We start from the raw sequence: 27393 nt of genomic DNA on the forward strand, positions 1-27393 counted from the left end.
CTCCACAGACATAAGGGAAAGATATGCACCTGTTCTTTGTTTGGCTCAAAGTCACTGATGAAAATCACTCACCAAATACTGACTGTGTGAGTTAGGGCTCATGCAGACGACCGTATGCCCTCCGAGACATATGGTCCGTGAGCGGGCCATATGTCCCGGAGCGGCATACATCGTTCGCACGGGATCATTGGTTACTATGATACTGTGCGCATCGGGCCACCTGCGGGACTACTGTCCTGCACTTATATGATCATATGAGTGCAGGACAATAGTCCCGCAGGCGGCCCGATGCGCACAGTATCATAGTAACCAATGATGCTGTGCGCTCCATGTATGCCGCTCCGGGACATATGGCCCACTCACGGACCGTATGTCTCGGAGGGCATACGGTCGTGTGCATGTGAATACAGCCTCATGTGCATAAGGCTGTATTCACATTGCAATTTTATTCTTATAGCGCTGAAGCAATTTGAAAGAGGCAGATCTGCATGGTCTGGAAAAGGTCTGCAAGGACAGTGACACGATTTCCATAGAAAACAATAGGAGACAGTTTCCAAGCTAACATCTGCTGTGTGAACTCAGCCTAAATGTTGCTCCGACACTGGTGAAACCAAACATTACAGGGCTTACATGCAGGTGGTGCTGAGAGATATAAGGTATTTTACTTTACACTCTTACCCTCCACATATTATTATTTTAACACTGCAGCCCCAAGCTTTAGCCTGGCCACCACAGCTGTGGTGGACACCCATTTCCACTAGGCCCCATCTGGTGGTAACTTCACGTCTCCATAAAGCTCATCAGTGGGCAAATTCCTGTCTCTAGAGCTTTCTGTACTGTTCACACATATGGAGTATATACACTTGGTTCTACAAATGACATTATTATATATATCATAAAGGGTTTCCAGGTGGTCAAACAGATTTATTTCACTTGTAAGAGTAACCCAAGTGTGGTCTAGAAAATCAATGATATGGCTATATAATTTGATTTGACTTCTTGGACTACAATTATCTTTACATGTTTCCAGTTCTGTATATGTCAGCATTTCATTAGGCTTCCTCCAGCTCCACCAGGACTCCGTCACAGTCTTTTGGGTGCAAGAAGACAACTGGTTTTCCATGTGCACCAATTCTTGGTTCTTCACTTAATAACCGAATGTTTTTCTGTTTCAGATCTGACATTGCTTTCTTGATGTCATCAACCTAGAAACAAATAAAAATGGTAAGATATTATGAAAGAAGGTATCAGACAGATATAATGCATGCTGTTTAAATGGGTTTTTATAGGAGAATTTAAAATTGGTTGGAAAAAAGTCATTACTCACCTCCACCTCCTACCGATGCTGTTCTGGCACTGCATCCATCCCCGCTCTTTACTTCTTGGTCCAACCCACCAGTAGTTCTAGGAAAGGCCTGCTCAGCCAAGCACAAGCTGAGGTGGGACACTGCTAGGCCAGGGACAGGCTGAGAGTGATTGGCCTTTCCTACTATTACTGGCACATTGAGTCAGGACCAGTGAAGAGCAGAAGGAAACAGAGCAGATACCAGGCTGGTAGGGGACTGGTGGAGGTAATGCTTTTTATTTTGAATCCCTTACTGACCTGTGTTTTTAAAAAAAACAATTATCCCTGGAAAAAGTCATGGCAGGGACAGTATTGCTCATATTTACTATTCAGGATCAGTACTAGTCTTTTACTTGGCATAGGCAATAACACAAGTTTAAAAGGGGCTTTCCAAGATCAGTGGAGGTCTAACACCCTGGGCACCCCCCACCAGTGATGTCACTTTCATCTGTCACATGGCCTAAGCGCTGTTCAGTTACCTTCAAGTGAATGGGGCTGAGCTGCAATACCAAGCACAACCACTATACAATGTACAGCACTTTGCTTGGCCAGCTGCGAGGAGGCCGCGGCCCTCACCTCTCACACCCAGACCACTGGCGATTTGATATAGATGACCTATCCTGAGGATCCCTACAGCAGTATGACTACTTACAGAGAACGGCAGTGACAATTAGAATATGACAGTTTGGTTGGTTTAGTTAGTCATCAATGAATAGTTGGTGTGCAGTAATGGGGGGATTATAGCTAATGCTCATTATACATTTATAAATTCCATTGTAGTTTTTTGCGTTTGGCGTTAAAGGGTTTTGTGGTAACCAGTTGGGTGGGGGGGGGGGGGGGGTACCTGCACAGTCTTACTCTATCCAATCAGTGCTGCCATTGTCAAAATGTGCAGGTACACCCCCCTCCCCCCCCCCCCAACTGGTTACCACCCCTCTGTACCCTTACTGCAGACTGCTAGCAATTCATTCATAACTTCTAGTAGAAATAATAAAGGAATGGCACAACATAGAGCCATAAGAATATATACTCCAGAATTGTAATTACATGGGGAATGCATGAAGCTATTAAAACAGACATGTCAGGAGTGGTGACAGGTCCTCTTTAACCACCTCAGCCCCTATAGCTTAAACACCCTTAAAGACCAGGCCACTTTTTACACTTCTGACCTACCCTACTTTCACCGTTTATTGCTCGGTCATGCAACTTACCACCCAAATGAATTTTACCTCCTTTTCTTCTCACTAATAGAGCTTTCATTTGGTGGTATTTCATTGCTGCTGACATTTTTACTTTTTTTGTTATTAATCGAAATTTAACGATTTTTTTGCAAAAAAATGACATTTTTCACTTTCAGTTGTAAAATTTTGCAAAAAAAACGACATCCATATATAAATTTTTCTCTAAATTTATTGTTCTACATGTCTTTGATTAAAAAAAAATGTTTGGATAAAAAAAAAATGGTTTGGGTAAAAGTTATAGCGTTTACAAACTATTTTCCGCTAACTTGTGACAAAAAATATAAAATTCTAGGAACTCGCCATGCCCCTCACAGAATACCTTGGGGTGTCTTCTTTCCAAAATGGGGTCACTTGTGGGGTAGTTATACTGCCCTGGCATTTTCCAGGGGCCCTAATGTGTGGTAAGTAGGTAAATGACCTGTGAAATCCTAAAGCTGCTCTTTGGAATGTGGGCCCCTTTGCCCACCTAGGCTGCAAAAAAGTGTCACACGTGGTATCGCCGTATTCGGGAGAAGTTGGGCAATGTGTTTTGGGGTGTCTTTTTACATATACTCATGCTGGGTGAGAGAAATATCTCGGCAAAAGACAACTTTTCCCATTTTTTATACAAAGTTGGCATTTGACCAAGATATTTATCTCACCCAGCATGGGTCCCACATTCATTTTATGAGGGCATTTTTAGACATTTGGATCCCAGACTTCTTCTCACGCTTTAGGGCCCCTAGAATGCCAGGGCAGTATAAATACTCCACATGTGACCCCATTTTGGAAAGAAGACACCCCAAGGTATTCAATGAGGGGCATGGCGAGTTCATAGAATAATTTTTTTTTTGGCACAAGTTAGCGGAAATTGATATTTATTTTTTTTTCTCACAAAGTCTCCCTTTCCGCTAACTTGGGACAAAAATTTCAATCTTTCATGGACTCAATATGCCCCTCACGGAATACCTTGGGGTGTCTTCTTTCCGAAATGGGGTCACATGTGGGGTATTTATACTGCCCTGGCATTCTAGGGGCCCTAAAGAGTGAGAAGAAGTCTGGAATATAAATGTCTAAAAATTTTTACGCATTTGGATTCCGTGAGGGGTATGGTGAGTTCATGTGAGATTTTATTTTTTGACACAAGTTAGTGGAATATGAGACTTTGTAAGAAAAAAATAAATAATTTCCGCTAACTTGGGCCAAAAAAATGTCTGAATGGAGCCTTACAGGGGGGTGATCAATGACAGGGGGGTGATCAGGGAGTCTATATGGGGTGATCACCCCCCTGTCATTGATCACCCCCCTATAAGGCTCCATTCAGATGTCCGTATGTGTTTTGCGGATCCGATCCATGCATCAGTGGATCTGTAAAAATCATACGGACATCTGAATGCAGCCTGACAGGGGGGTGATCAATGACAGGGGGGTGATCAGGGAGTCTATATGGGGTGATCACCCCCTGTAAGGCTCCATTCAGATGTCCGTATGTGTTTTGCGGATCCGATCCATGCATCAGTGGATCCGTAAAAATCATACGGACATCTGAATGCAGCCTTACAGGGGGGTGATCAATGACAGGGGGGTGATCAGGGAGTCTATATGGGGTGATCACCTCCGTCATTGATCACTCCCCTGTAAGGCTCCATTCAGATGTCCGTACGTGTTTTGCGGATCCGATCCATGTATCAGTGGATCCGTAAAAATCATACGGACATCTGAATGCAGCCTTACAGGGGGGTGATCAATGACAGGGGGGTGATCAGGGAGTCTATATGGGGTGATCACCTCCGTCATTGATCACGCCCCTGTAAGGCTCCATTCAGACGTCTGTATGCGTTTTGCGGATCAGATCCATCTATCAGTGGATCCGTAAAAATCATGCGGCCGTCTGAATGGAGCTTTACAGGGGGATGATCAATGACAGGGGGGTAATCAATGACAGGGGGGTGATCAGGGAGTCTATATGGGGTGATCAGGGGTGATCAAGGGTGAATAAGGGGTTAAAAAGTGACGGGGGGGGGGTGTAGTGTAGTGGTGCTTGGTGCAACATATTACTGAGCTACCTGTGTCCTCTGGTGGTCGATCCAAACAAAGGGGACCACCAGAGGACCAGGTAGCAGGTATATTAGACGCTGTTATCAAAACAGCGTCTAATATACCTGTTAGGGGTTAAAAAAATCACATCTCCAGCCTGCCAGCGAACGATCGCCGCTGGCAGGCTGGAGATCCACTCTCTTACCTTCCGTTCCTGTGAGCGCGCGCGCCTGTGTGCGCGCGTTCACAGGAAATCTCGCGTCTCGCGAGATGACGCGTAGATGCGTGACTCTGCGCAGCGCTGCCACCTCCGGATCTGCGTTAGGCGGTCCGGAGGTGGTTAAGACTGGCATCTAAAACGCCGGTCTTAATAAATATCTCCCATACTTTTTAAAGTTCCTGGCAGTAAAAGTTACAAATATCAAGTAAGGATTTGCTGCCCCCTGCTGACACAAATGAGGAAGTTGATATTAACCTGGATGTAAAGAATTTTATCCTCATTTCCTTCAGTGACTGTTCGCTTTTAAAACTAAAGCTGGGCAGATTACGGCTGATAATTGTGTTCAAGCCGTCTTATTACAACTACAGTATATATTACAGTAGCGCATTTTTGTTTTAGTCCATATCGAATATAGTAATAACCCTTTGAAGGTTTTTGAAGGACTTGAATCATCCTCTATAAAGGGAATGTGTCATCAGAAAATGACCTATTGTTTAACCATCCACAATAGGTGATTGTCAAAGCTTATCCATTCTTCCCTTGTAGAATGACCTCTGCACAGGTCACAGAGCATGCCTAGAAAACACTCCCATAGAAGGCAAAAAAATATGCAATCAGAAAATAAAATCAGACTAGAAAAAAAAGGAGATATTACTAACTGATTTTAACTGGCAGATACAATTTTTGGTGACCTATTTGCTTTAATAAATGAGCCTCAAAGTATATAAGGAAGTTACATTTCTTTTACAAGTAAGTATTATTTCCTTAAAACCGGAGACCCCTCAAAATGGTAACTCCTGGGACAACATGAGCACTATATATATATATATATATATATATATATATATATATATATATATATATATATATATATATATATACACGACACTGGTTAACCCCTTCCCGACACATGACGTACTACGACGTCATGAGAACCACTGCCCGGGGCCGATCACTGCAGGGGTCCGGCAGTCCCTAGTAGCCGGGCCCTTGCTGTATCCGCCGGCATCGCTGTAAAAGCCGATGCCGGCGGTTTAACCCCTTCTATGCCGTGGTCCGTGCTGACTAGTGATGAGCGGCAGGTGCCATATTCGATTTCGACGAAATTCGCGAATATTCGATAGAATATTCGTTTCATATTCGTCGAAATCGAATATTCGTCATTATTCTTGTTATCGCGATTAATATGCGATTTAAATAATCGCGTATTGCGATTTTAACTTAAAGGCTACTCTCCTATTGAAATAGCAATGCGATTAATTCAAGTTATAATAATCGAATTTCGATTTTAACTTAGCACTGCTATATTCCATATTAGGCTAGAATTAACGAATATGGAATATAGCAGTGCTAAGTTAAAATCGAAATTCGATTATTATAACTTGAATAATCGAATTGCGATTTCAACTTGGACCTGTTTTACTATGGTTGGCTTGGTAGAATTAGCTTCGTCATATTCCACAAAACGAAGATAACGAAGTATTCTGCATCTTCGTTTTAGCTACCTATTCGTCAACTTCGCTAATTCTAGCAATCATATAGGAAAGTTTACTATAGAGACAGCTAAGTTTAATTCGCTATGCGATTATATTACTTTGCTTTTTTTTTATAAATAGAATAATTATAATAATTATCAGGTATTATAATTATTCTATATATTTTTTTTAAACTTAGCTGTCTCTATAGTAAACTTTCCTATATGATTGCTAGAATTAGCGAAGTTGATGAATAGGTAGCTAAAACGAAGATGCAGAATACTTTGTTATCTTCGTTTTGTGGAATATGACGAATACATTCGTTATATTCGTTTTGTGGAATATGACGAATACATTCGTCATATTCGCTAATTCTACCAAGCCAACCATAGTAAACCAGGTCCAAGTTGAAATCGCAATTCGATTAATTAAAGTTATAATAATCAAATTTCGATTTTAACTTAGCACTGCTATATTCCATATTAGGCTAGAATTAAATATAGCAGTGCTAAGTTAAAATCGAAATTCGATTATTATAACTTGAAATAATCGAATTGCGATTTTTCACGTAATTCTCAAATCCGACAGTACATTCTAGTATATGGAGACGTTCCCATGGTGATGGGGACGCTCCATGAGCACGGAAGTCGGCAGAAGCGGCAACGGGCACTGACTGGAGCAGCCAGGAAGCCAGGAATCCAAAGGACAGGTAAGAACAACTTTAGGGAAGTGGGAAAGAAAAAAATATAACAATAAAAAAAAACAATATTCGAAATATCGAATTTATATCACTATATTCAAAATATTCGCGAATTAGCGAAGTGCCGATATTCGCGAAAAAAATTGGATATTCGAATATTCGCGCTCAACACTAGTGCTGACTGCGATATAGAAAGGGTTTGTGTCGGGTGAGGAAGCACATCGAGTCCCTGCACTGCTGTGGCGGGGACTTAATGTGTCAGAAGGCAGCTCGATGCTGTGCAGAGGCTGCCCAATGCCTTCCACGGCATCGGGACCTGCCTTCTACGGGTGCCGAGGAGATCCAGCCTCAGGCTGGGTTTCCTAGGCAACCTGTTCCGTGTACTACTCACTGTAGTACACGAACAGGAAATGCATTACAATACAGATGTATTGTAATGCATTGCAGAAGGGATCAGACCCCCAAAAGTAAACGTCAGAAATAAAGTAAAGTAAAGAAAAAAAAAGGTTAAGTGTTTTTGATAAAATTAAGAAGTTTTTAAGTAAAAAATGAAAAAAAAAAACACCCCTTTCCCCTTATTTTATGATAAAAAACAGAAAAAAAAAATAAAAAAAAAATAAAGATCCACCCTGTCCGATAAACACTATAAAAAATAAAAATAAAAACGGTGTAAAAAAAAAGCAATTTTTCTCACCTTACATCACAAAAAGTGCAACATCAAGCGATCAAAAAGGCATATGTCCCACAAAATGGTATCAATAAAACAGTCACCTCATCCCGCGAAAAATGAGCCCCTACCTAAGACAATCGCCCAAAAAAAAACTATAGCTCTCAGAACATGGAGACACTAAAACATCAATTTTTTGTTTCAAAACTGCCATTATTGTGCTAAAGTGAATTACATGATAAAATATACACATATTAGGTATCGCCACGTCCGTAAAAAACAGTTCTATAAAAATATCACATGGCCTAACTCCTCAGGTGAACACCGTAAATTTTTTAAAATAAAAACTGTGAAAAAAAAAGCAATTTTTGTCACCTTGCATCACAAAAATTGCAACAGCAAGCGATAAAAAAGGCGTATGCCCCCCAAAATAGTACCAAACCGTCACTGCATCCCATAAAAAATGATATCCTACCCAAGACAAAAAATAAAAAAGCTATCACTCTTGGACAATGGAGACACTAAAATATGATTTTTTTTTTTGCTTCAAAACTGCTATTATTGTGTTAAAGTAAAATAAATAGAAAAAGTAGACATATTAGGTATCTCAGCGTCTGTAACAACCTGTTCTATAAAAATATCACATGACCTAATCAGGTGAACACCGTAAAAAAATAAAAAATATTTTGTCACCTTACATCGCAAAAATTGCAACACCAAGTGATCAAAAAGGCATACACCCCCGAAAATAGTACCAATCAAACCGTCACCTCATCCGGCAAAAATTGAGATAAGACAATCGGTCAAAAAATAAAAAAGCTATGGTTCTCAGTCTATGGAGACACTAAAACATCATTATTTCGGTTTCAAAAATGCTATTATTATGTAAAACTTAAATAAATAAGAAAAAGTAGACATATTAGGTATTGCCACATCCTTAACGATCTGCTCCATAAAAAAGTCACATGATCTAATTCCTCAGGTAAACGCTGAAAAAAATAAATAAAAACTGCGGCAAAACAACCAATTTTTTGGTCACCTTGCCCCATAAAATGCAATGATGAATGATTAAAATATCATATGTACCCAAAAATGGTACCAATAAAAACATCAACTGTTCGTGCAAAAAACGAGCCCCTGCACAAGACGATCGGCAGAAAAATAAAAAAAAAGGGCGTTCAGAAAATAGAGACACAAAAACATTAAAAAAATAATTAAATGCTGTATTATGTAAAACTGAAACAAAGAAAGTAGACATATTTGATATCATTGCGTCCCTAACAACCTGCTCTATAAAAATAGCACATGATCTACCCTGTCAGATGAATGTTGTAAAAAATAAAAACGGTGCCAAAACATAAATTTTTTGGTTACCTTGCATCACAAAAAACTTAATATAGAGCAATTAAAAATCATATGTACCCCAAAATAGTACCAACAAAACTTGCACCTTATACCGTAGTTTCCAAAATGTAGTCCCTTTTTTGAGTTTGAACTGTAAGGGTGCATCAGGGGGGCTTCAAATGGGACATGGCATCTAAAATCCAGTTCAGCTAAATCTGCCTTCCAAAAACCATATGGCATTCCTTCCCTTCAGCGCCCTGCCGTGTGGCCTTACAGCAGTTTACAACCACATGTGGGGTGTTTCTGTAAACCGCAGAATCAGGGTAATAAATATTGAGTTTTGTTTGGCTGTTAACCCTTGCTTTGTTAGTGGAAAAAATGGAATAAAATCTGCCAAAAAAGTGAAATTCTGAAATTTCATGTCCATTTTCCATTAATTCTTGTGTAACACAAAGGGTTAGCAAAGTTTGTAAAATCAGTTTTGAATATCTGGAGGGGTGCAGTTTCTAAAATAGGGTAATTTTTGGGTGGTTTCTATTATGTAATCCCCACAAAGTGACTTCACCACAACTGGTCCTTAAAAAGTGGGTTTTAGAAATTTTCAGGAAAATTTCAAGATTTGCTTCTAAACTTCTAAGCCTTGTAACATCCCCAAAAAAATCTAATGTAATTTTCAAAATGATCCAAACATGAAGTAGACATATGGGAAATGTAAAGTAATAACTATTATATGAGGTATCACTATCTATTATAAAAGTAGAGAAATTAAAATTAGAAAATTGGCTTGGATAAGTAAAAGTGTTCCAAAGCTATTACCACAGTGACATGTCAGATTTGCAAAAAATGGCCTGGGCAGAAGAGCGAAAACTGGCCCGGGGTAGAAGGGGTTATCATAGAAATAATATTGATGACCAATCTTCAGGATAGGTCATCAATATCAGATCAGCAGGCGTCTAACACCCGGGACCCCTGCCAATCAGCTGTTAGAAGAGGCCAGGCACTCTGTGAGCACAGAGGCCTCTTCCTAGACCAGTGATGGCTAACCTTGGCACTCCAGCTGTGGTGAAACTACGACTCCCAGCATGCTCCATTTATTTCTATAGAGTTCTAAGAGCAGCCAAGCAAGGGGGGCATCTTGGGAGTTGTAGTTTTACCACAGCTGGAGTGCCAAGGTTAGCCATCACTGTCCTAGACTATGTGACATCAACTTACATTGGTCACATGATCTAGTTGCTGCTTAGCCCCATTCAAGTCAATGGGGCTGAGCTGCAATACCAAGCACAGCCGCTATACGATGTACGGTGCTGTCATTGGTAAGCACCTGGGAGGCTGCCGCACTCACCAGAGCTCCAGCGAGTTCTGCAGCTTCCCAAAACAGCTGACCAGCGGAGGTGCTGGGACTCTGACCCCTGCCAAGGTGAAACTGATGACCTATCCTACTGATAGGTCATCGATATTACTTCCTGGATAACCCCTTTAAAGGGCTTCTGTCACCCCACTAAAGTCCTATATTTTTTTTTGGGCTACTTAAATTCCTTATACTGCGATATATCAATCTATAATGCTCTTACTGATTTTCGTTCTGTAGTTTCTTCAAAAAACTGACTTTTATAATATGTAAATTACCCCTCTACCAGCAAGTAGGGCGGCTACTTGCTGGTAGCAGCCGCATCCTCCTTTCATAATGACGCCCCCTCCTCATGTTGATTGACAGGGCCAGCGAACGCGCTCGTCCTCTGGCTGGCCCTGTCTGCGTTTTAAATCTCGCGCCTTCGCCGTACCGGTCTTCAGTCGGCGCAGGCGCACTGAGAGGAGCAAGTAGATAAACTTCTCGTAAAGCTGCATAGGCCCAATCACAGTAGAAAAATATAATGTCAAAAAATAAAAATTATAAAAAAATCCCCCAATAGTCTTTTCTGGCCTTTGAGGGCCAGAAGTAAAAAAATAAATAAAAATAAAATACATGAAATAAAAAATGCTTTATCCCTATGCCAAGAACTGGTACCGTGAAACTGGACATGTACTCTATAATGTGTATGAAAATAAAATACTGAATTATTCCCTTACGCTGCTAGCCCAAAAAATAACACATGCAAATACAGCTAAACTGTCTCTAGTCCTGAAGACTGAAATTACCTTGGTTCTGAGCAGGATTCATACATGGGGTGAAATATGAAAATGGTCAAAAAGAACTGTTTTTGTTGCCACAGGCAAAAATGCAGCAGTTTTTTTTTTTTTTTTTGCTGCAAAAAAACCCCCACCAGATATTAGTCAAAAGTAAATTAAGAAATGCACTACAAACACAGCACTTTTGTAGAGTTTTTCTTCAATAGTATTGCATATTTTTTAAGTCAATGTATTTATTTATTTTTTTAACGCAGCATTTTCCGTGAATGTTTTTTTCAGGCATTTTCGCTACAGGGTAAAAAATGCTTAAAGCAAACCTTTCACCTCATTTTCACTTTATAAACTAGCAACAGTACCTTATAGATCATCTTCAGTGTGTTCTTATACATCCTTGTGCAGCTTTCATGCGCTGTATCTGCCTGAAAAAATCGTCTTATAAAGTTATCATTTCCTGCTCCAACAGTCACGCTAGAAGTCAAGGGGGTAGCCCTTCCCTCACCTCTGGCTGTACCTCCCCTGCCCTAACCCCGCCTTTATGCACTGTAATTGACAGCCGGCTCAGTCGTCGGGACCGCGCTTGTCAAGGCTGCGCATGCGCCGTCCTCCTCATTCGCCGCTCGATCCCGTCTTTCCGCGCGAAAGACGGGCTGTTAGAGCAGGAAATGATAACTTTATAAGACGATTTTTTCAGGCAGATACAGCGCATGAAAGCTGCACAAGGATGTATAAGAACACACTGAAGATGATCTATAAGGTACTGTTGCTAGTTTATAAAGTGAAAATGAGGTGAAAGGTTCGCTTTAAAAAAAACTAAATGTCAAAAATATGTCATACAAAAAAAAAACTGCGAAAAAAGCATAAATGATCTGAACCAGGATAATTAAATCCCTTCTCCACAATATCTCCTGTATTACCAGAGAATAGAACATTCATGGTTTTGTGAGAGGCAATACCTCAATGCAAATGTGATGCATTCCACCGGCCTTGTTTTTCTGAAGGAAGCCGGAGATAGGGCTGTTCTGTCCTAGAGGATGGAGGAGTTCCAGCTTTGTGTTTCCAAGCTCCACAAAAATGGTATATACTCCATGGTCGGGAAGGAGAACGGTCTCACTCACTTTTGCTCCCAAAACATCTTGGTATAATGATTTGGCTTTTTCTAAGTCAGGCACAGCAATGGCTACATGATTCAGGCGTCCTAAGTTCCATAAGGCATTTGGAATCTTCTGAACCAAAGTTTGTGAAGATGACAAGTTCCTCCTTGCATGGAGAGCGCCATGAACTCTACAAATCAGACCTGTAAGGGCAGCAAAGATTTACATCTAGTTCACTAGACAAACGTTATAGTTAGGGATGAGCGAATTTCATATTTTGAAATTCGTTTTCATTTCGTGTTGTGGTATTTTACTGAATTGCGTTATGGATTCTGTTACCACGGACCATAACGCAATTCCATGACGGAATGCATAACAGAATGCCTTTAGAGACATTCCGTCATATTAGAAGTCTATGGGCTGCAAAACGGATCCGCCCGGTTTACGTTATGCTGGAGTCCTCTCCTATATAACGGAGGCTGGACGGATCCGTTATGCAGGCCATAGTCTTCTATTATGACACAATGAATAACAGAATGCCTCTAAAGGCATTCCGTCATGGAATTCCGTTATGGTCCGTGGTAACAGAATCCATAACGCAATTCAGTAAATACCACAACACAAACCGAAAACTAATTAAAAAATATGAAATTCGCTCATCCCTAGTTATAGTACATGGCACGCACAAGCTCTAAACCCCCCCCCCCATTTCAATCTAAAAAAACAAAAATGAATTTAGTTGTACAAACATGTAGAAAATGATAATTACACTCACTGGTAATCTGATTTTCCAGTGCCCACGACAGCACCAGAGAGGATTTACCTTGAGGGACAGGAAACCTACAGAATAAGGCTCCATTCACACGTCCGCAATTCTGTTCCGCATTTTGCAGAACAGAATTGCGGACCCATTCATTTCTATGCGGCCACACGATGTGCTGCCATGATCCAGAAATGTGGATCCGCACTTCCGGGTCCGCAATTTCGTTCCCCAAAAAAATAGAACATGTCCTATTTATGTCCACAATTGCAGACAAGATTAGGCATTTTCTATTATAGTGTCGGCAAAATGCGGAACGCACATTGCCGGTGTCCGTGTTTTGCGGATCCGCGGATCTGCAAAACACATACAGTACAGACCAAAAGTTTGGACACACCTTCTCATTCAAAGAGTTTTCTTTATTTTCATGACTATGAAGGCATCAAAACTATTAATTAACACATGTGGAATTATATACATAACAAACAAGTGTGAAACAACTGAAAATATGTCATATTCTAGGTTCTTCAAAGTAGCCACCTTTTGCTTTGATTACTGCTTTGCACACTCTTGGCGTTCTCTTGATGAGCTTCAAGAGGTAGTCCCCTGAAATGGTCTTCCAACAGTCTTGAAGGAGTTCCCAGAGATGCTTAGCACTTGTTGGCCCTTTTGCCTTCACTCTGCGGTCCAGCTCACCCCAAACCATCTCGATTGGGTTCAGGTCCAGTGACTGTAGAGGCCAGATCATCTGGCGCAGCACCCCATCACTCTCCTTCATGGTCAAATAGCCCTTACTTTCAAAGTTTTCCCAATTTTTCGGCTGACTGACTGACCTTCATTTCTTAAAGTAATGATGGCCACTCGTTTTTCTTTACTTAGCTGCTTTTTTCTTGCCATAATACAAATTCTAACAGTCTATTCAGTAGGACTATCAGCTGTGTATCCACCTGACTTCTCCTCAACGCCACTGATGGTCCCAACCCCATTTATAAGGCAAGAAATACCACTTATTAAACCTGACAGGGCACACCTGTGAAGTGAAAACCATTTCAGGGGACTACCTCTTGAAGCTCATCAAGAGAATGCCAAGAGTGTGCAAAGCAGTAATCAAAGCAAAAGGTGGCTACTTGGAAGAACCTAGAATATGACATATTTCAGTTGTTTCACACTTGTTTGTTATGTATATAATTCCACATGTGTTAATTCATAGTTTTGATGCCTTCAGTGTGAATCTACAATTTTCATAGTCATGAAAATATAGAAAACTCTTTGAATGAGAAGGTGTGTCCAAACTTTTGGTCTGTACTGTACGTGTGTGAGAATGGTCCCTAAAAGGCAGAGCCTCTCTTCCTGCTTCAGTGGTTTACAGAGCATAAGAGGAACTCCAACCGATAGTTAAAAGTTATATAGGCATGCAACAAAATTCCCAATACAAACACCCACAAACCTAATGTACATATATTATTTCTCTCTCTCTTTTTCTGCTACATCTAAGTGAAAAACCCAAGGACCATGGGAGGGAATAAGGAAGCGTGCTGTCCTGGACTTCAGGAAATCTAATATCCTGTGAGTTTAGTTCTTTTACCCTTCCCCCATGACAGCACCACAGACGGAAAAAACTGTTTTATTTTCGCAATAAGGAGCTCTTAGGGTGGATTAACATTGTTTTTTTTTTTAAACCATATTGTATTTTTGTCTGAATTATTTTAAGCATAAGCCTTTACGGCCAGATGTTGCTGTGCGTGTTCGAGCCCTGGTACTGCATCTGGTGAAGCAAATCCAGTGCCACACACAATAATGGCAGCCCTCCAAGAGGCTTTCCCACCGTCTAGAGATTTGCCAACTCTTGCGGGAGGTCTCCACTTTTTCTGGGAGCTTGTGGATTCCAGAGCATGAGAGGAAACTCCACCAAATAGTTTGGCTACATGCACCAGATGCATGCAATACAGAAGGGTACTGTTGTGGTTTCTGGAAAATCCAATTACCGGGTAAGAGAAATTATAATTTTTTTCCTTTACGCACGACAGTACCAAGAGAGCGATTAGCAGAGGAAACCAACTTTTCTAGGTTGGGGAGACAGCCTACAAATAAAGATTGTTTAGAAGGAGAGTTAAGATCCAACCTATAGTGCTTAAAAACGGTTGAAGCAGAAGACCATGTGGCAGCTTTGCAAAGGTCTTCAATAAAAAGGTAGACATCTTTTTTTCCTAGGAGGTAGCTACTACCCAAGTGGAGTGAGCCCTAAGGCTGACTGGAGAAGACTGACCTGCAGATAGATATGCCACAGAGATGGCTGACGTGATCGATCTAGCAACTGAACACTTGGAGGTAGCTCTCCCTTTATTAACTCCCTGAAAGGGCACAAATGAGGAAGATGACCTCCTCCAATCGTCAGGGGATTGGAGATATTGCAGAAGACATCTGCCAACATGTTTTATTTATTTTACTCACATATTTCACAAACATTGTAAAGAATATTGTTGCTTGTTGTCTCCAATGGAGCTCACAATCTAAGTTCCTTATCAGTATGTCTTTGGAGTGTAGGATGAAACTGGAGTACCTGGAGGAAACCCACGCAAACACAGGGAGAATATACAAACTATATGCAGATGTTTTCCTTGGACCTAGGGTCCCAGTGCGGCAGAGCACCAGTGCTAGCCATTGAGCCCCTGTGCTGTTCATAATGGGAATGAAGATCCATCTTCTCCTGAGTGCTAAGGTTACAATAGAAAGTGGGAAGAACAATAACCTGGGGCCTATGGAAGCAAATTTGGAAGAAAATCAAGATGCAGATGGATAATTATCCTATCTTCTAAGATGGTAGTATAAGGGGAATTAATGGAAATAGCCTGAAGCTCACTAATCCTGCGCACTGAAGTTCATGCTATCAGAAGGCACAATTTTAAAGTTAAAAGTCTTAATGGAAATAGAATCCAGAGGCTCATAAGGAGGCTTATTCTAGAGCCATTAAGACTAGATTCAAATCCCGGGGAGGAACTTTAACTACAGAAACAGGATGGGATCTACCAATTGGTCTTAAAAATCTGATAATCCAGGGATGGGCAGTAATATCGGAGTCAAAGAAAGCAGAGACCTGAATTTTGAGAGCACTACATGCCAAACCCAACTCAGCTGTATTTGTAGAAATTCTAAAATTTACTAAATTAAAAGCTGAATTTGGAAGAGTTCCTGAAATCTAAGCCAGAAAACTCTAAGCACATCCTCCAAACTCCAGCATAGATGGAGACTATAGCCCTCTTCCTACTTTTAAAGCCGAGTAAGGACTAGTCTACTAGAAAATCCCTTCATGGGTAGCAAGGGTGATAGATGGGCCCCTGGAATAGCAGGTTCGCAATCTCTTGAAGGACCTAAGGGTCTAACACTGACATTACTCCTGGACCAAAAGGGAGCAATAACCATCACTTTTGCTTGATCCTCCTATGTCTTTTTCAAAACCCGAGTGATAAGGAGGAATGGAGGAAAAGAGTATGTTAGCCAGAAATCCCAATTGTGAACGAATGCATCCACCCCACAAGGGGACTTCGAGAAAAAAAACCTCACAGTTGAAAATAGATTGGTTCAACACTCACTCCCCCTAAGAAATTGCATGTTGGCTCATAAAATCTGAATCCCCCACTACGAAGGACTTGCATCTGTGGTGATATACACCTGGTCTATAATCTTTCAAGTAGTTCCCTGAGAGACTTTCCATCTCTCTTTCAGCCACCAGGACAACGTCTGAATGGTTACTGAAGACACTTTAAATTTTTAACCTAGGACTCTTTCACCATGTACCAGGCTGTGAGAATCTCCCACTGAAGATCCCTGGAGTTGAACTGAGTTCAGGTCACCACAGGAATGCATGTTATGAGGGAGCCCAGAACAGACATCCCCTTCCTTGGAGACACCAATGGATCTACTAAGATCCAAAATGAGCTTTTGAACTTTGACATCTTTTCCCAAGGAAGAAAACACCTCTGGAGTCTGAAGTCTAGAACTAACCCTAAAAAAGTCTATACTTGAGAAGGATAAGGCCTTGACTTTATCTAATTTATCAACCAACCTAGAGTTTCCAAAATCACAAATATTTTCTCAACTTCTTCTACACAGGGGCTCTCTGATTTTGCTACCATGAGAAAATCGTCTAGACAAGACATGAACAAAGTGTTGATCTCTCTGATAAGGCCATATGATATGGCTCTGATATGGCTGCCATTTCTGACACACTTTTTGTGAACACTGATCAGCCAAAGGGAAGGACTTGATATTAAAGATGTACAAGAGCTCCCTTCACTCTCCTGCTACCCTCAAAGATTTCAGGGGTAGGAGTGGGAGCAGAGCATGAAAAGGAATATGATAGTAGTCATCCTTGAGACTAAGCACTGCCATTAAACAACCAGGAAAGATCACACTCATTGCAGACTTTTTCCATTTTCCATTTTTTCGAAGAAATGCATCCAATTTCTTTAGGTTTATGATCATTCTAAATTAGTCGACTGGCTTCCATATGAAGTCCAAGACTTCCTTTACAATTGCAAATAAGCTCTTTCCTGAATTTTGAATTTGTGTTCCTATAAACTTGGAGGAGGAATTCTAATTTCAGGGATAACCCTATAGAATCTAAAATCTATAGGTAGACAAAATTTTAAACTTCCCCCTTCCTCGACCCTGTAGTCATTGCTGCTCTGTTTTCTTCTGGTTAGAAGAGGGAAGATTGAAGAAAAATCCCTTCTTTCCCCGAAAGTAATGTCTAAATCTGGAACATGAGGAAGAAAAATAGAGAAAGCTCAGTTTCTTTTTATTACCCACCTTGCAAAAGCTCATCTAACGCTGGGCCAAAAGATATTGCCTCTCACATGGGACAGAACAAAGCCTGTCCTTGGAAGGAAAGTCTCCCCCCCCCCAAAAAATAAATAAAATATTTAAGGCTACTTTCACACTTGCGTTCGGAGCGGATCCGTCTGGTGTCTGTACAGACGGATCTGCTCCTATAATGCAAACGCTTGCATCCGTTCAGAACGGATCTGTCTGCATAACTGTTTTTTTCAGATCTGATTTTTCACTTTGTGAAAACTCAGATCCGACAGTATATTCTAACACAGAGGCGCTCCCATGGTGATGGGGACACTTCAAGTTAGAATATACTAAAAGAACTGTGTACATGACTGCCCCCTGCTGCCTGGCAGGTGCTGCCAGGCAGCAGGGGGCAAACCCCCCCTCCCTCCCCTCTATTTAACTCATTGGTGGCCAGTGCGGCCGGCCCCCCCTCCCTCCCCTGTATTTAACTTATTGGTGGCCAGTGCGGCTGCCCCCCCTCCCTCCATTGTATTTAACTCATTGGTGGCCAGTGCGGCCGGCCCCCCCTCCCCCCTCTAATTAAAATGACCGACCCCCCATCATTGGTGGCAGCGGAGAGTTCCGATCGGAGTCCCAGTTTAATCGCTGGGACTCTGATCGGTAACTATGGCAACCAGGACGTTACTGCAGTCCTGGCTGCCATGGTTACTTAGCAATTTTAGAAGCATTATACTTACCTGCGATGTCTGTGACCGGCCGGGGGCTCCCCCTACTGGTAAGTGACAGGTCTGTGCTATAAGCAATGCGCCGTGACTCAGTGACTGTGGCTGCAACAACATGCTCCTTTCTGTGTCTTCATGGTCATAAGCCAATAGAGTAGGCCTACTTCAGATACTTAACTCATAAGAGCGGGTATGGAACACCATGCGTCATGATGTCACTGAAACCTTAACTGATCCGGTCAGATCGTGTCTAAGCGCATCAGTATGGTCCCATGCACTCCACTCCCACAGAGGATGTGAACCCTTGGGCTAGAAGCACCACATGCTACCAGGACTGCTGGTATGGCCGTTCCACATTACCTCGGCACTGGACCAACTTCACGGGGGAAGGAGGAAGAAAAAGTCCAGACAATCCAAAAAGGGGTAATCCCAAGAAACATCAACCGCAGACTTCCTTCAAAGACAGGAAACCACAGTGAGGTGGGAGGAGAGTCTCCATCTTTTTATGCTGCAGGTTTCCTTTCCCTGGAGGGTGTCGTGGGTGAAGGGAAAAAGTTGTTATGGTAGCAGATAATGCTGGAATGCCATGAATTTCCAATAATAATGTATGATATCCAGAGTGGGGGCTCCTCATCACTCAAGCGAAATTACACAGGCCAAACGATCAGGTAATTATCATTCCCAATAAAAGGCTGTTTGTCAGCGGAGGCGAGTTCCATATTTTCATGCAGCAATCACCCCTGCTGTATGGAGACAGGGGATTGCTCATCCCCATACAGATTTACGGTTTCTGGGCAGCACATTATTGTTTAGGCTGGGGCTACATGACGACATGAAAGTTGTGTGACATAGGATCTAAAGGTCCTTTTATATTTTGATATAAATTATTGTTCCTGATAATTGGCCTCTGTAAGGCTGGGTTCACACTTGAGGGTTTTACAGCGCGTTCAAACGCGCTGTAAAACGCTCAACACATGAAAACCAATGCTTCCCTATGGCCCTGGTTCTCACTTGAGTGTTTTACAGCGCGTTTGAACGCGCTGAAAAACGCCCTACGCTCAAACAAGTTCTTGAGCTTCTTTGGGGCGTTTTGACGCGCGTTTGTGGCCATAGGACACTGCAGTCAATCACACAAACGCGCGTCAAACGCGCGTTTACTATTGCAAAAAACGCGCATAAAAACGCGCGTTAAACGCGCATATCAAGTACGCTCAGGTCTGAACCCAGCCTTAAGGGGGTTAGCGATCACCAGATGAACGAACAAACCCTTGTTCAATGGGTGATCATGTCATTCCACCAGCACAAAAAAACAACATAGGGGGTCATTTATTAAGACTGACGCTTTTAGGCACAGACCTCTAAATAACTTTGGCAGATCCACTGAGGCTTCTAAGGGCTCATGCACACGACCGTGCATGGGCACTAACCGTGGGGCAGCCGCATGCGGATCACGGACCCATTCACTTGAATGGGGTCCGTGATCTGCATCCGACAGTCTGCACCTCAAAAAAGTAGTGCATTCTCTTCTTTTTTGCGGTGCAGAGGCACGGACACAAAACCCACGGAAGCACTCCGTAATGCTTCCGATCCATGCCTCCGTTCCACACAGCACCGCATCTCCCGGATTGCGGACCCATTCAAGTGAATGGGTCCGCATCCGTGATGCGGGGTGCACACGGCCGGTGCCCGTGTATTGTGGACCCGCTGTATGCGGTCCACAATACGGCCGTTTGCATGAGCCTTAAATCTATGCCAGCTCCCTTGCTGCCCTTTCCCTGTCGACGCCCCACCCACTTTTGTAGACCTGGCATGAGCGGGGAAAAGTCGTAGATTGAGGCGCAATCTGCGCCAAAAATATGCCTAGTTTAGACGTATTTCTGTAAGTAAATAAGCCCCTTAATTTCTGTGCAACCAATCACTGTGAAAACTGACTGGCTGCCCAGGAACAATAGTTCTTTATGGGGACAAGAATTCACTGTATAGTGGAGGTGATTGCTGCACGTATATGTAGCTCTCATCTCTGCGGACAATCAGGCAATTATCAGGAATGTTTGCATCATTTCTAATAATTGCCTGATACATCGGTCCATGAAAGTCATGTGAAATTGGATATAATGACTGTCAATGGTGTTGCAGCGCAAGACGCAACAGTCGCAAAAATCCAATCCTGATGTATTTTGTGTCACCGGTCGCAAGATTTTTACTTCCCTGACCTTAGTGTAAGTTGTGTGCGAGCTGTGACAGTCCTGCAACTTTTGTGACTTGGCTATGTTTTTAGGGTGGGGCTAGGTCGCAGAAAAGTTGAATGACAAAAAAATATATGCGACTTGCTGTCTGCAGCTTACTAAGGCTACTTTCACACTCGCGTTTGGTGCGGATCCGTCATGGATCTGCACAGACGGATCAGTTCAGATAATAAAACTGCATGCATCTGTTCAGAACAGATCTGTTTGTATTATCTTTAACATAGCCAAGACTGATCCGTCTTGAACGCCATTGAAAGTCAATGGGGGACGGATCCGTTTTCTATTGTGCCATGTTGTGTCAGTGAAAACGGAGCCGTCCCCATTGACTTACATTGTGTGTCAGGACGGATCCGTTTGCCTCCGCATCGTCAAGGGGAAAACCAATTCCGCCTCCAGAGCGGAATAAAGACGGAACTGATGCAAACTGATGCATTCTGAGCGGATCCTTTTCCATTCAGAATGCATTAGGGCAAAACTGATCCGTTTTGGACCGCTTGTGAGAGCCCATGACAGATCTCACAAACGGAAACCAAAACGCCAGTGTGAAAGTAGCCAAACATGCAAGTATTGCAGAGCGTGAGTGTGGGTTAAAAACACAGCCAAGCTGCAGGCGAGTCGCATGTCGCATGCTACTTTCATTAAGTCAATAGAATAAAAGTGCCGTGCAAATTGCGACCAAATCCATAAGGCCTCTTTCACACGGGCGTCGCATGTGAGGGCCAGATAGGATGCGGGTGCGTCGCGGGAAAATGTGCGATTTTTCTGCGCGAGTGAAAAGTGTTTTAATGCGTTTTGCGTGTGAAAAATCGGCATGTTCACAGAAGTTTGGGATCGGTGTTGTGTAGATTGTATTATTTTCCCGTGATCCGAGGTGCCCAACGGCCGTGTGCATGAGGCCTAATTTTGTTGCGCTACTTTTCTGAAACTTGCTGCCGTGTGACATGTCGCCATCCACAGCACAATGATTTAGGTGACCGCATCAGCAATGCTTACACCCAATGAAGGGCGTATGAAAGGTCGTTTCCGATCCTCGCCCGTTTAAAGAGACCTTTAATTGGACACAAAAAGGACTCTCATGGGGCTGATCGGAAAGGTGACATGTCTGACCCAAAAATCCTGAAATGTAATATTAAAATGATGCCGAATCAGAGAGTGCTAAGAGAGTGTGGCCTCTGCCAGGTCAACGACAGCAGGAGCACAGGGTTACACTACACTGTATATCACATGTTCCTGCTGTCATGAATCTATCGCGACATAAGGAAGCACTGCATGACGACCCGCGCCCCCTTCCGCCGAGCCCCGGCATAGAACACATCCGCACAGACGCGCCGCCGGCAGTAAACAGCGCACCTCACATAATCCTGTCATATGTGTAATGAAAGTCCTCTCCAAAACCCGTTCTCTGGTCAGACCCCTCTTACCCGTCACCCTGACCATGGACGCCGCCATGTTGTTCGTATCTATCGGGAAAAAAAACTTTATTCGTAGGAACTTCCGGTTCAGAGTGACAGCGATGCAGTGCTGTATGATATATTAGTGGTATTAGCATGAAGAGGTTAAAGTGACATCTGAATGTTTCAGGATTATGTGTATTATATATAAAGAGTCGTGTGCATGTAGAGGTACCAGTTGTATATATCACAATCTATAATATATATATATATTACTATCTTATTCATGCAGATGCCAATATTTAAGATGCTGAAAGAGGGATTCCCCAGCTGATCTTCCACTGTGCCGCACATTTACTTACTTACTTAGGCTGTGTTCACACTGAGTTTCTGACTCCTCCTGGGTTTTACTTTTGGGGGGGGGGGGGGGGGGGGGGGGGGGGGAATCTGAATACCCGAAAAATTGTATTAAAACGTATACTTCTATGCTTCAATAAGGCAACAGAGTCCAAAGGATTTATCTGTGGACTTAATTTGACCTGCTTGCCCTTTGTTTTTGTCTTTTTACCGGACAGAATAGTGTACCTCCTGACTTATGATAAGCCCAAAGAGGGACAAAGCCAACGGCCCACGTAGAGGTCATTTTTTATTTATTTTATTTAAGCCACAACTCTAACTTCACCCAGTGTCTATATACGCCCGGTCTCCTTAGTGCCATCACTCAGAAAGCCCCCTTAGTGCCCCATTCCCAGTAGTGCTGTCCCCTTAGTGCCCCATTCCCAGTAGTGCTGTCCCCTTAGTGCCCCTTCACAGTAGTTATGTCTCCTTAGTGCCCCATTATAGTAGAGGTGCCCCTTCACTGTAGTGCTGCCTCCTTAGTGCCCCATAACAGTATTGCTGTCTCATTAGTGCCACCTTAGAAAATTGCTGACTCATTAGTGCCGCCCTTTACAAAAGTGCAGCCCCTGTACTTTAAATAAAATAGAAAAAGTATTACTCGCCTGGCCCCATTCCCCAATGAACAGAGCACATCATTCCCGGCCTGGGCTGTGCACAGCAGGCACAATGACATGACTGCATCTCACCTGCTGGGCAGAGCACAGGTCAACAAATAGTGAACTAGGAAGCCGACAGCGCACATCTTCACCACTGTATCCAACTGTATCTGTGTCCTCAGGACACAGCTAAAGTGGAAATCTGGACAAGCCACAGCGGGCGAAACCCAGGACTGTCCCTCCAGATTGCAGACAGTTGGCAGTAACGCAAAGGTTGAAATCAATGACAGCCAGGAATAATGATGCCCTGAGGAACACCTGCCAGGGTTTCCAGATTCGTTGAAAGTTTGAATCGGAATGGCTAGAAATCGCTGCAGTTTCTTTAGTGTAAGGCCTCATGCTTATGAATTTTTTTTTTTTCGTTCCGTTTTTTTCCAGGTCCGTATGCGGAACCATTCACTTCAATGCGGCTTGAAAAAAATAGAAATGACTCCGTGTTGTGTCTGTATGTCTGCAGGTTCGTTCCGCAAAAAAAATAGAACATGTCCTATTGTTGTCCATCTTGCGGACAAGGACAGGCATTGTTACAAAGGATCTGCAAAAAAAACTGATGCAACACGGATGTCACAAAAAACTGATGCAACACAGATGTGTGCATGAGCCCTAATACTGAATGGCAAAACACTGGGCTTTTAAGGACTTATGTATTTTGCAGTCCGCAAAACAGTGATCCGGAAAAATACGGATGACGTCTGTCTGATATCCGTATTGCATCAGTTTTTTTTGCGGATCCATTGTAACAATGCCTATCCTTGTCTGCAAAACGGACAAGAATAGGACATGTTCTATCTTTTTTGCGGAACGGCCATGCAGACATACAGAAACGGAATGCACACAGAATAATTTCCGGAACGGACACGGGAAAAAATACGGCTGTGTGCATGAGCCCTAACGCTGACATGGAAAATGACTGCAAAATTTACTGTAGAAACCAGTGTCATGCAGTTGCTGCCAAGGCCAATAAGATAATGGGTTGCATTAAAAGGGGCATAGATGCCCGTGATGAGAACATAGTCCTACCACTTTACAAATCACTAGTCAGACCACACATGGAGTACTGTGTACAGTTCTGGGCTCCTGTGAACAAGGCAGACATAGCAGGGCTGGAGAGGGTTCAGAGGAGGGCAACTAAAGTAATAACTGGAATGGGTGGAACTAAAGTACATTCAAAGATTATCAAGATTAGGGTTATTCACTTTAGAAAAAAGACGACTGAGGGGAGATCTAATTACTATGTATAAATATATCAGGGGTCAGTACAGAGATCTCTCCCATCATCTATTTATCCCCTGAAACGGAAGCATACAATAATGTTTAAACAGTAAGTACATAAAAAAATTGGGCATAAAATTTTCAATAGATGGTTCCGCAAAAACGGAACGAATACGGAAGACATGTGGATGCATTCCGTATGCATAAAATTTTTTTGCGGACCCATTGAATGAATGGAGCCACGGATCGTTATTTGCGGGCAATAATAGGACATGTTCTATGTTGGAACGGAAATACGGAAATGGAAGGCATACGAGTACCTTCCGTTTTTTTTGCTGATCCATTGAAATGAATGGTTCCGTATACTGTCCTTATACGGAACTCAAAAAATGGAACAGAAACAGAAAAACAAACGTTTGTGTGCAGGAGACCTTAGGCCAGGGCTGCGCGACAATAAGTCGAGCGACACATAGGGCACAACTACACTGCAAAATGTGTCGCTTGACATAGATGTCGCACCAATGTCGTGCGACTATTTCTATAATGATAGTCTATGCGACATGCTGCGACTGCGACGCAACAGTCGCAGAAAAATCCATCTTGGATGGATTTTTTGCTACTGTCATGTCGCAGTCGCAGCATGTCACAGTGCGACACCATAGACTATCATTATAAAAATTGTCGCGGGACACATGCCGTCGTGTAGCCCTAGCCTAACAGGCTGAACTGGATGGACAGATGTCTTTTATCAGCCTTACAAACTACGGTATGTTACAATGTAATAAAGCTGATCAACTGTGAGACTGAGGGGTAATGTACTACTTTCCATAATAGTTTTGCTCTTGCTAGAAGATGTGAGAGCAATACATTAGAACTTTTTTTCTGTATGGTATGTCGGGTTTCGCTCTGGTAGATAGGGTAAGCGGGCACAGTACAGAGGCAAAATACAAGTTCTTAACTCAAAACGTCAGTGTTTATTCACACTTGAGGCAATTGCACAAAACAGCACGTAACTTTGCACGTAACTTCTTGGTATTAATTCACACACAATGTAAAGTTCATATAACACAAGTCACCTTGCTGGCAGTTCTGCCTCCATTAGTCCACAGCAGGCTTTAGGGGGCCTGTTTCCCCAGCATGCGGCTCTCAGCCCTCCAGCACGACACAAAGCCTCAGATCCCCAAAACAGAGAGTTCTCTGCTGAGCCTAGCTGCCTATTCAAGGACAGCCAGGTGCTGCCAAAACCCGGACCTGCACTTAAACTCCGGTCCGGTATTTGACCTCACTTGGCTGGAAACCAGCCCAGCCGCATATGCTGGGAGGAAAATACCTGCCTTGCCAGACATAACCCCTCACTGTGTCACTTACCCCCCCCTTTGTTCAACCCTGAGGGGGTGGACACACACGCCAGACAATGCACACGGGACAGGACATACGCGTTTCCTTGCAACCGGCCTGCTCCGTGTTCTACCGAGAACTTAAAGTTCTGCAGAGACAAAAAACATCTGGTGACCCGGGCATTCCTGTTTTTGGTCTGGCTCATCCACTTGAGAGGGGAGTGGTCGGTCACCAGGCGGAACTTTCTCCCCAACAAATAGTAGCGGAGAGACTCGAGTGCCCACTTGATAGCCAGGCACTCTCTCTCCACTATACTGTACCTGGTTTTGGCTGGGGTGAGCTTGCGGCTTAGGAAGACAAAGGGATGCTCCTCCCCATTGACTTCCTGAGACAGTACAGCACCGAGGCCTACTTCGGAGGCATCCGTTTGTACCACAAACTCCTTCTTGAAGTCGGGCGTCACCAAATTGGTGACCCACACAGGGCCGGGGACTTCAAAGCGGCAAAAGTCTCTTCAGCCTGATAATCCCAGCGAACCATCACTGATTTTCGTCCCTTCAAGAGCCCTGTCAAGGGCGCGGCTAGAGTAGCAAAGTGGGGAACAAACCTCATGTAATAGCCCACCATTCCCAGGAATGACTTTATTTGCCAAGTGGTGACAGGTCGGGGCCAATTCTGTATTGCCTCTATTTTGTTCACTTGGGGTTTAATGATTCCACGCCCAATGACATACCCCAGGCACTTAGTCTCTTCTAAACCTATCGCACATTTTTTTTCCGACGGGAGTCCACTACAGCCTGCACTTTGGGTAGGTGACTTTCCCAGTCGGTACTGTGGATGACAATATCGCCCAGGTAAGCCGAAGCGAAACGACGATGTGGACGAAGAACAATGTCCATTAGTCGCTGAAAAGTGGTGGGGGCGCCATGCAGACCAAAGGGTAAGACCTTATATTGATACAGCCCCTCAGGTGTGATGAAGGCAGTTTTCTCTTTGGCAGCCTCCGTTAAGGGCACCTGCCAGTACCCTTTTGTGAGGTCCAAAACAGAAAAATACTGGGCTTGTCCTAACCTCTCGATGAGCTCATCCACCAGGGGCATGGGATACGCATTGAATTTGGAAACCTCGTTAAGTTTTCGAAAGTTGTTACAAAACCGCAACGTCCCGCCCGGCTTGGGTATCAATACTATAGGACTGGCCCACTCACTTTTTGACTCCTAAATGATGTCTAGCTGCAATATTAGCTGCACCTCTTCCGATATGGCTTGTCGCCGAGCCTCGGGTACACGTTATGGTTTCAATTGGACTTGTTCCTGAGGCTCAGTGACCATGTCATGCTAGATTATGGAAGTGCGTCCAGGGAGGTCCGAGAACACATCCATGTTCTGACTGACGAATTCCCTGAGTCTGTTTAGAGGAGAGGCTGTCAGCAATTTTTACTGTGGCAGCCGCCTCTTTTGCATCAGACAGAGGGGCCGGTACCTCTTCTCCTAGAAAACCCGGCCGCGGGCTGTCTTCTGTACAGGTTTCCCTATCTTTCCACGGTTTGAGTAAATTCACATGGTAAACCTGCTCCGGCTTTCGCCTCCCTGGCTTGTGTACCTTGTAGCTTACATCTCCAATTTTCTCAAATACCTCGTAGGGCC

At 43.1% G+C, this 27393-nt stretch overlaps 1 protein-coding gene across 1 annotated transcript; it reads right to left on the minus strand.

Annotated features, from left to right (window-relative positions):
* Positions 1 to 909: 909 nt before the first annotated feature.
* Positions 910 to 22226, minus strand: MCEE (methylmalonyl-CoA epimerase). The gene is made up of 3 exons (XM_040413846.1): positions 22173 to 22226; positions 12089 to 12429; positions 910 to 1205 (listed from the first exon to the last, which is right to left on the minus strand). The coding sequence occupies exons 1-3, from the start codon at positions 22198 to 22200 to the stop codon at positions 1053 to 1055; spliced, it is 522 nt and encodes a 173-aa protein (XP_040269780.1). The 5' UTR covers positions 22201 to 22226; the 3' UTR covers positions 910 to 1052.
* Between the last annotated feature and the right edge of the window lie 5167 nt (positions 22227 to 27393).

Source organism: Bufo bufo, chromosome 1 (assembly GCF_905171765.1).
Source record: "Bufo bufo chromosome 1, aBufBuf1.1, whole genome shotgun sequence".
Lineage (NCBI taxonomy): Eukaryota > Metazoa > Chordata > Amphibia > Anura > Bufonidae > Bufo > Bufo bufo.

Bases quoted from the DNA above. Each gene is read 5' to 3' on its own strand.
- MCEE (XM_040413846.1), bottom strand. From the start codon at position 22,200: ATGGCGGCGTCCATGGTCAGGGTGACGG. The intron at 12,430-22,172 runs GTAAGAGGGGTC...CTGCCCTTACAG, and splicing joins GTCCATGGTCAGGGTGACGG to GTCTGATTTGTAGAGTTCAT. The intron at 1,206-12,088 runs GTATTGCCTCTC...ATTTGTTTCTAG, and splicing joins TGCATCACATTTGCATTGAG to GTTGATGACATCAAGAAAGC.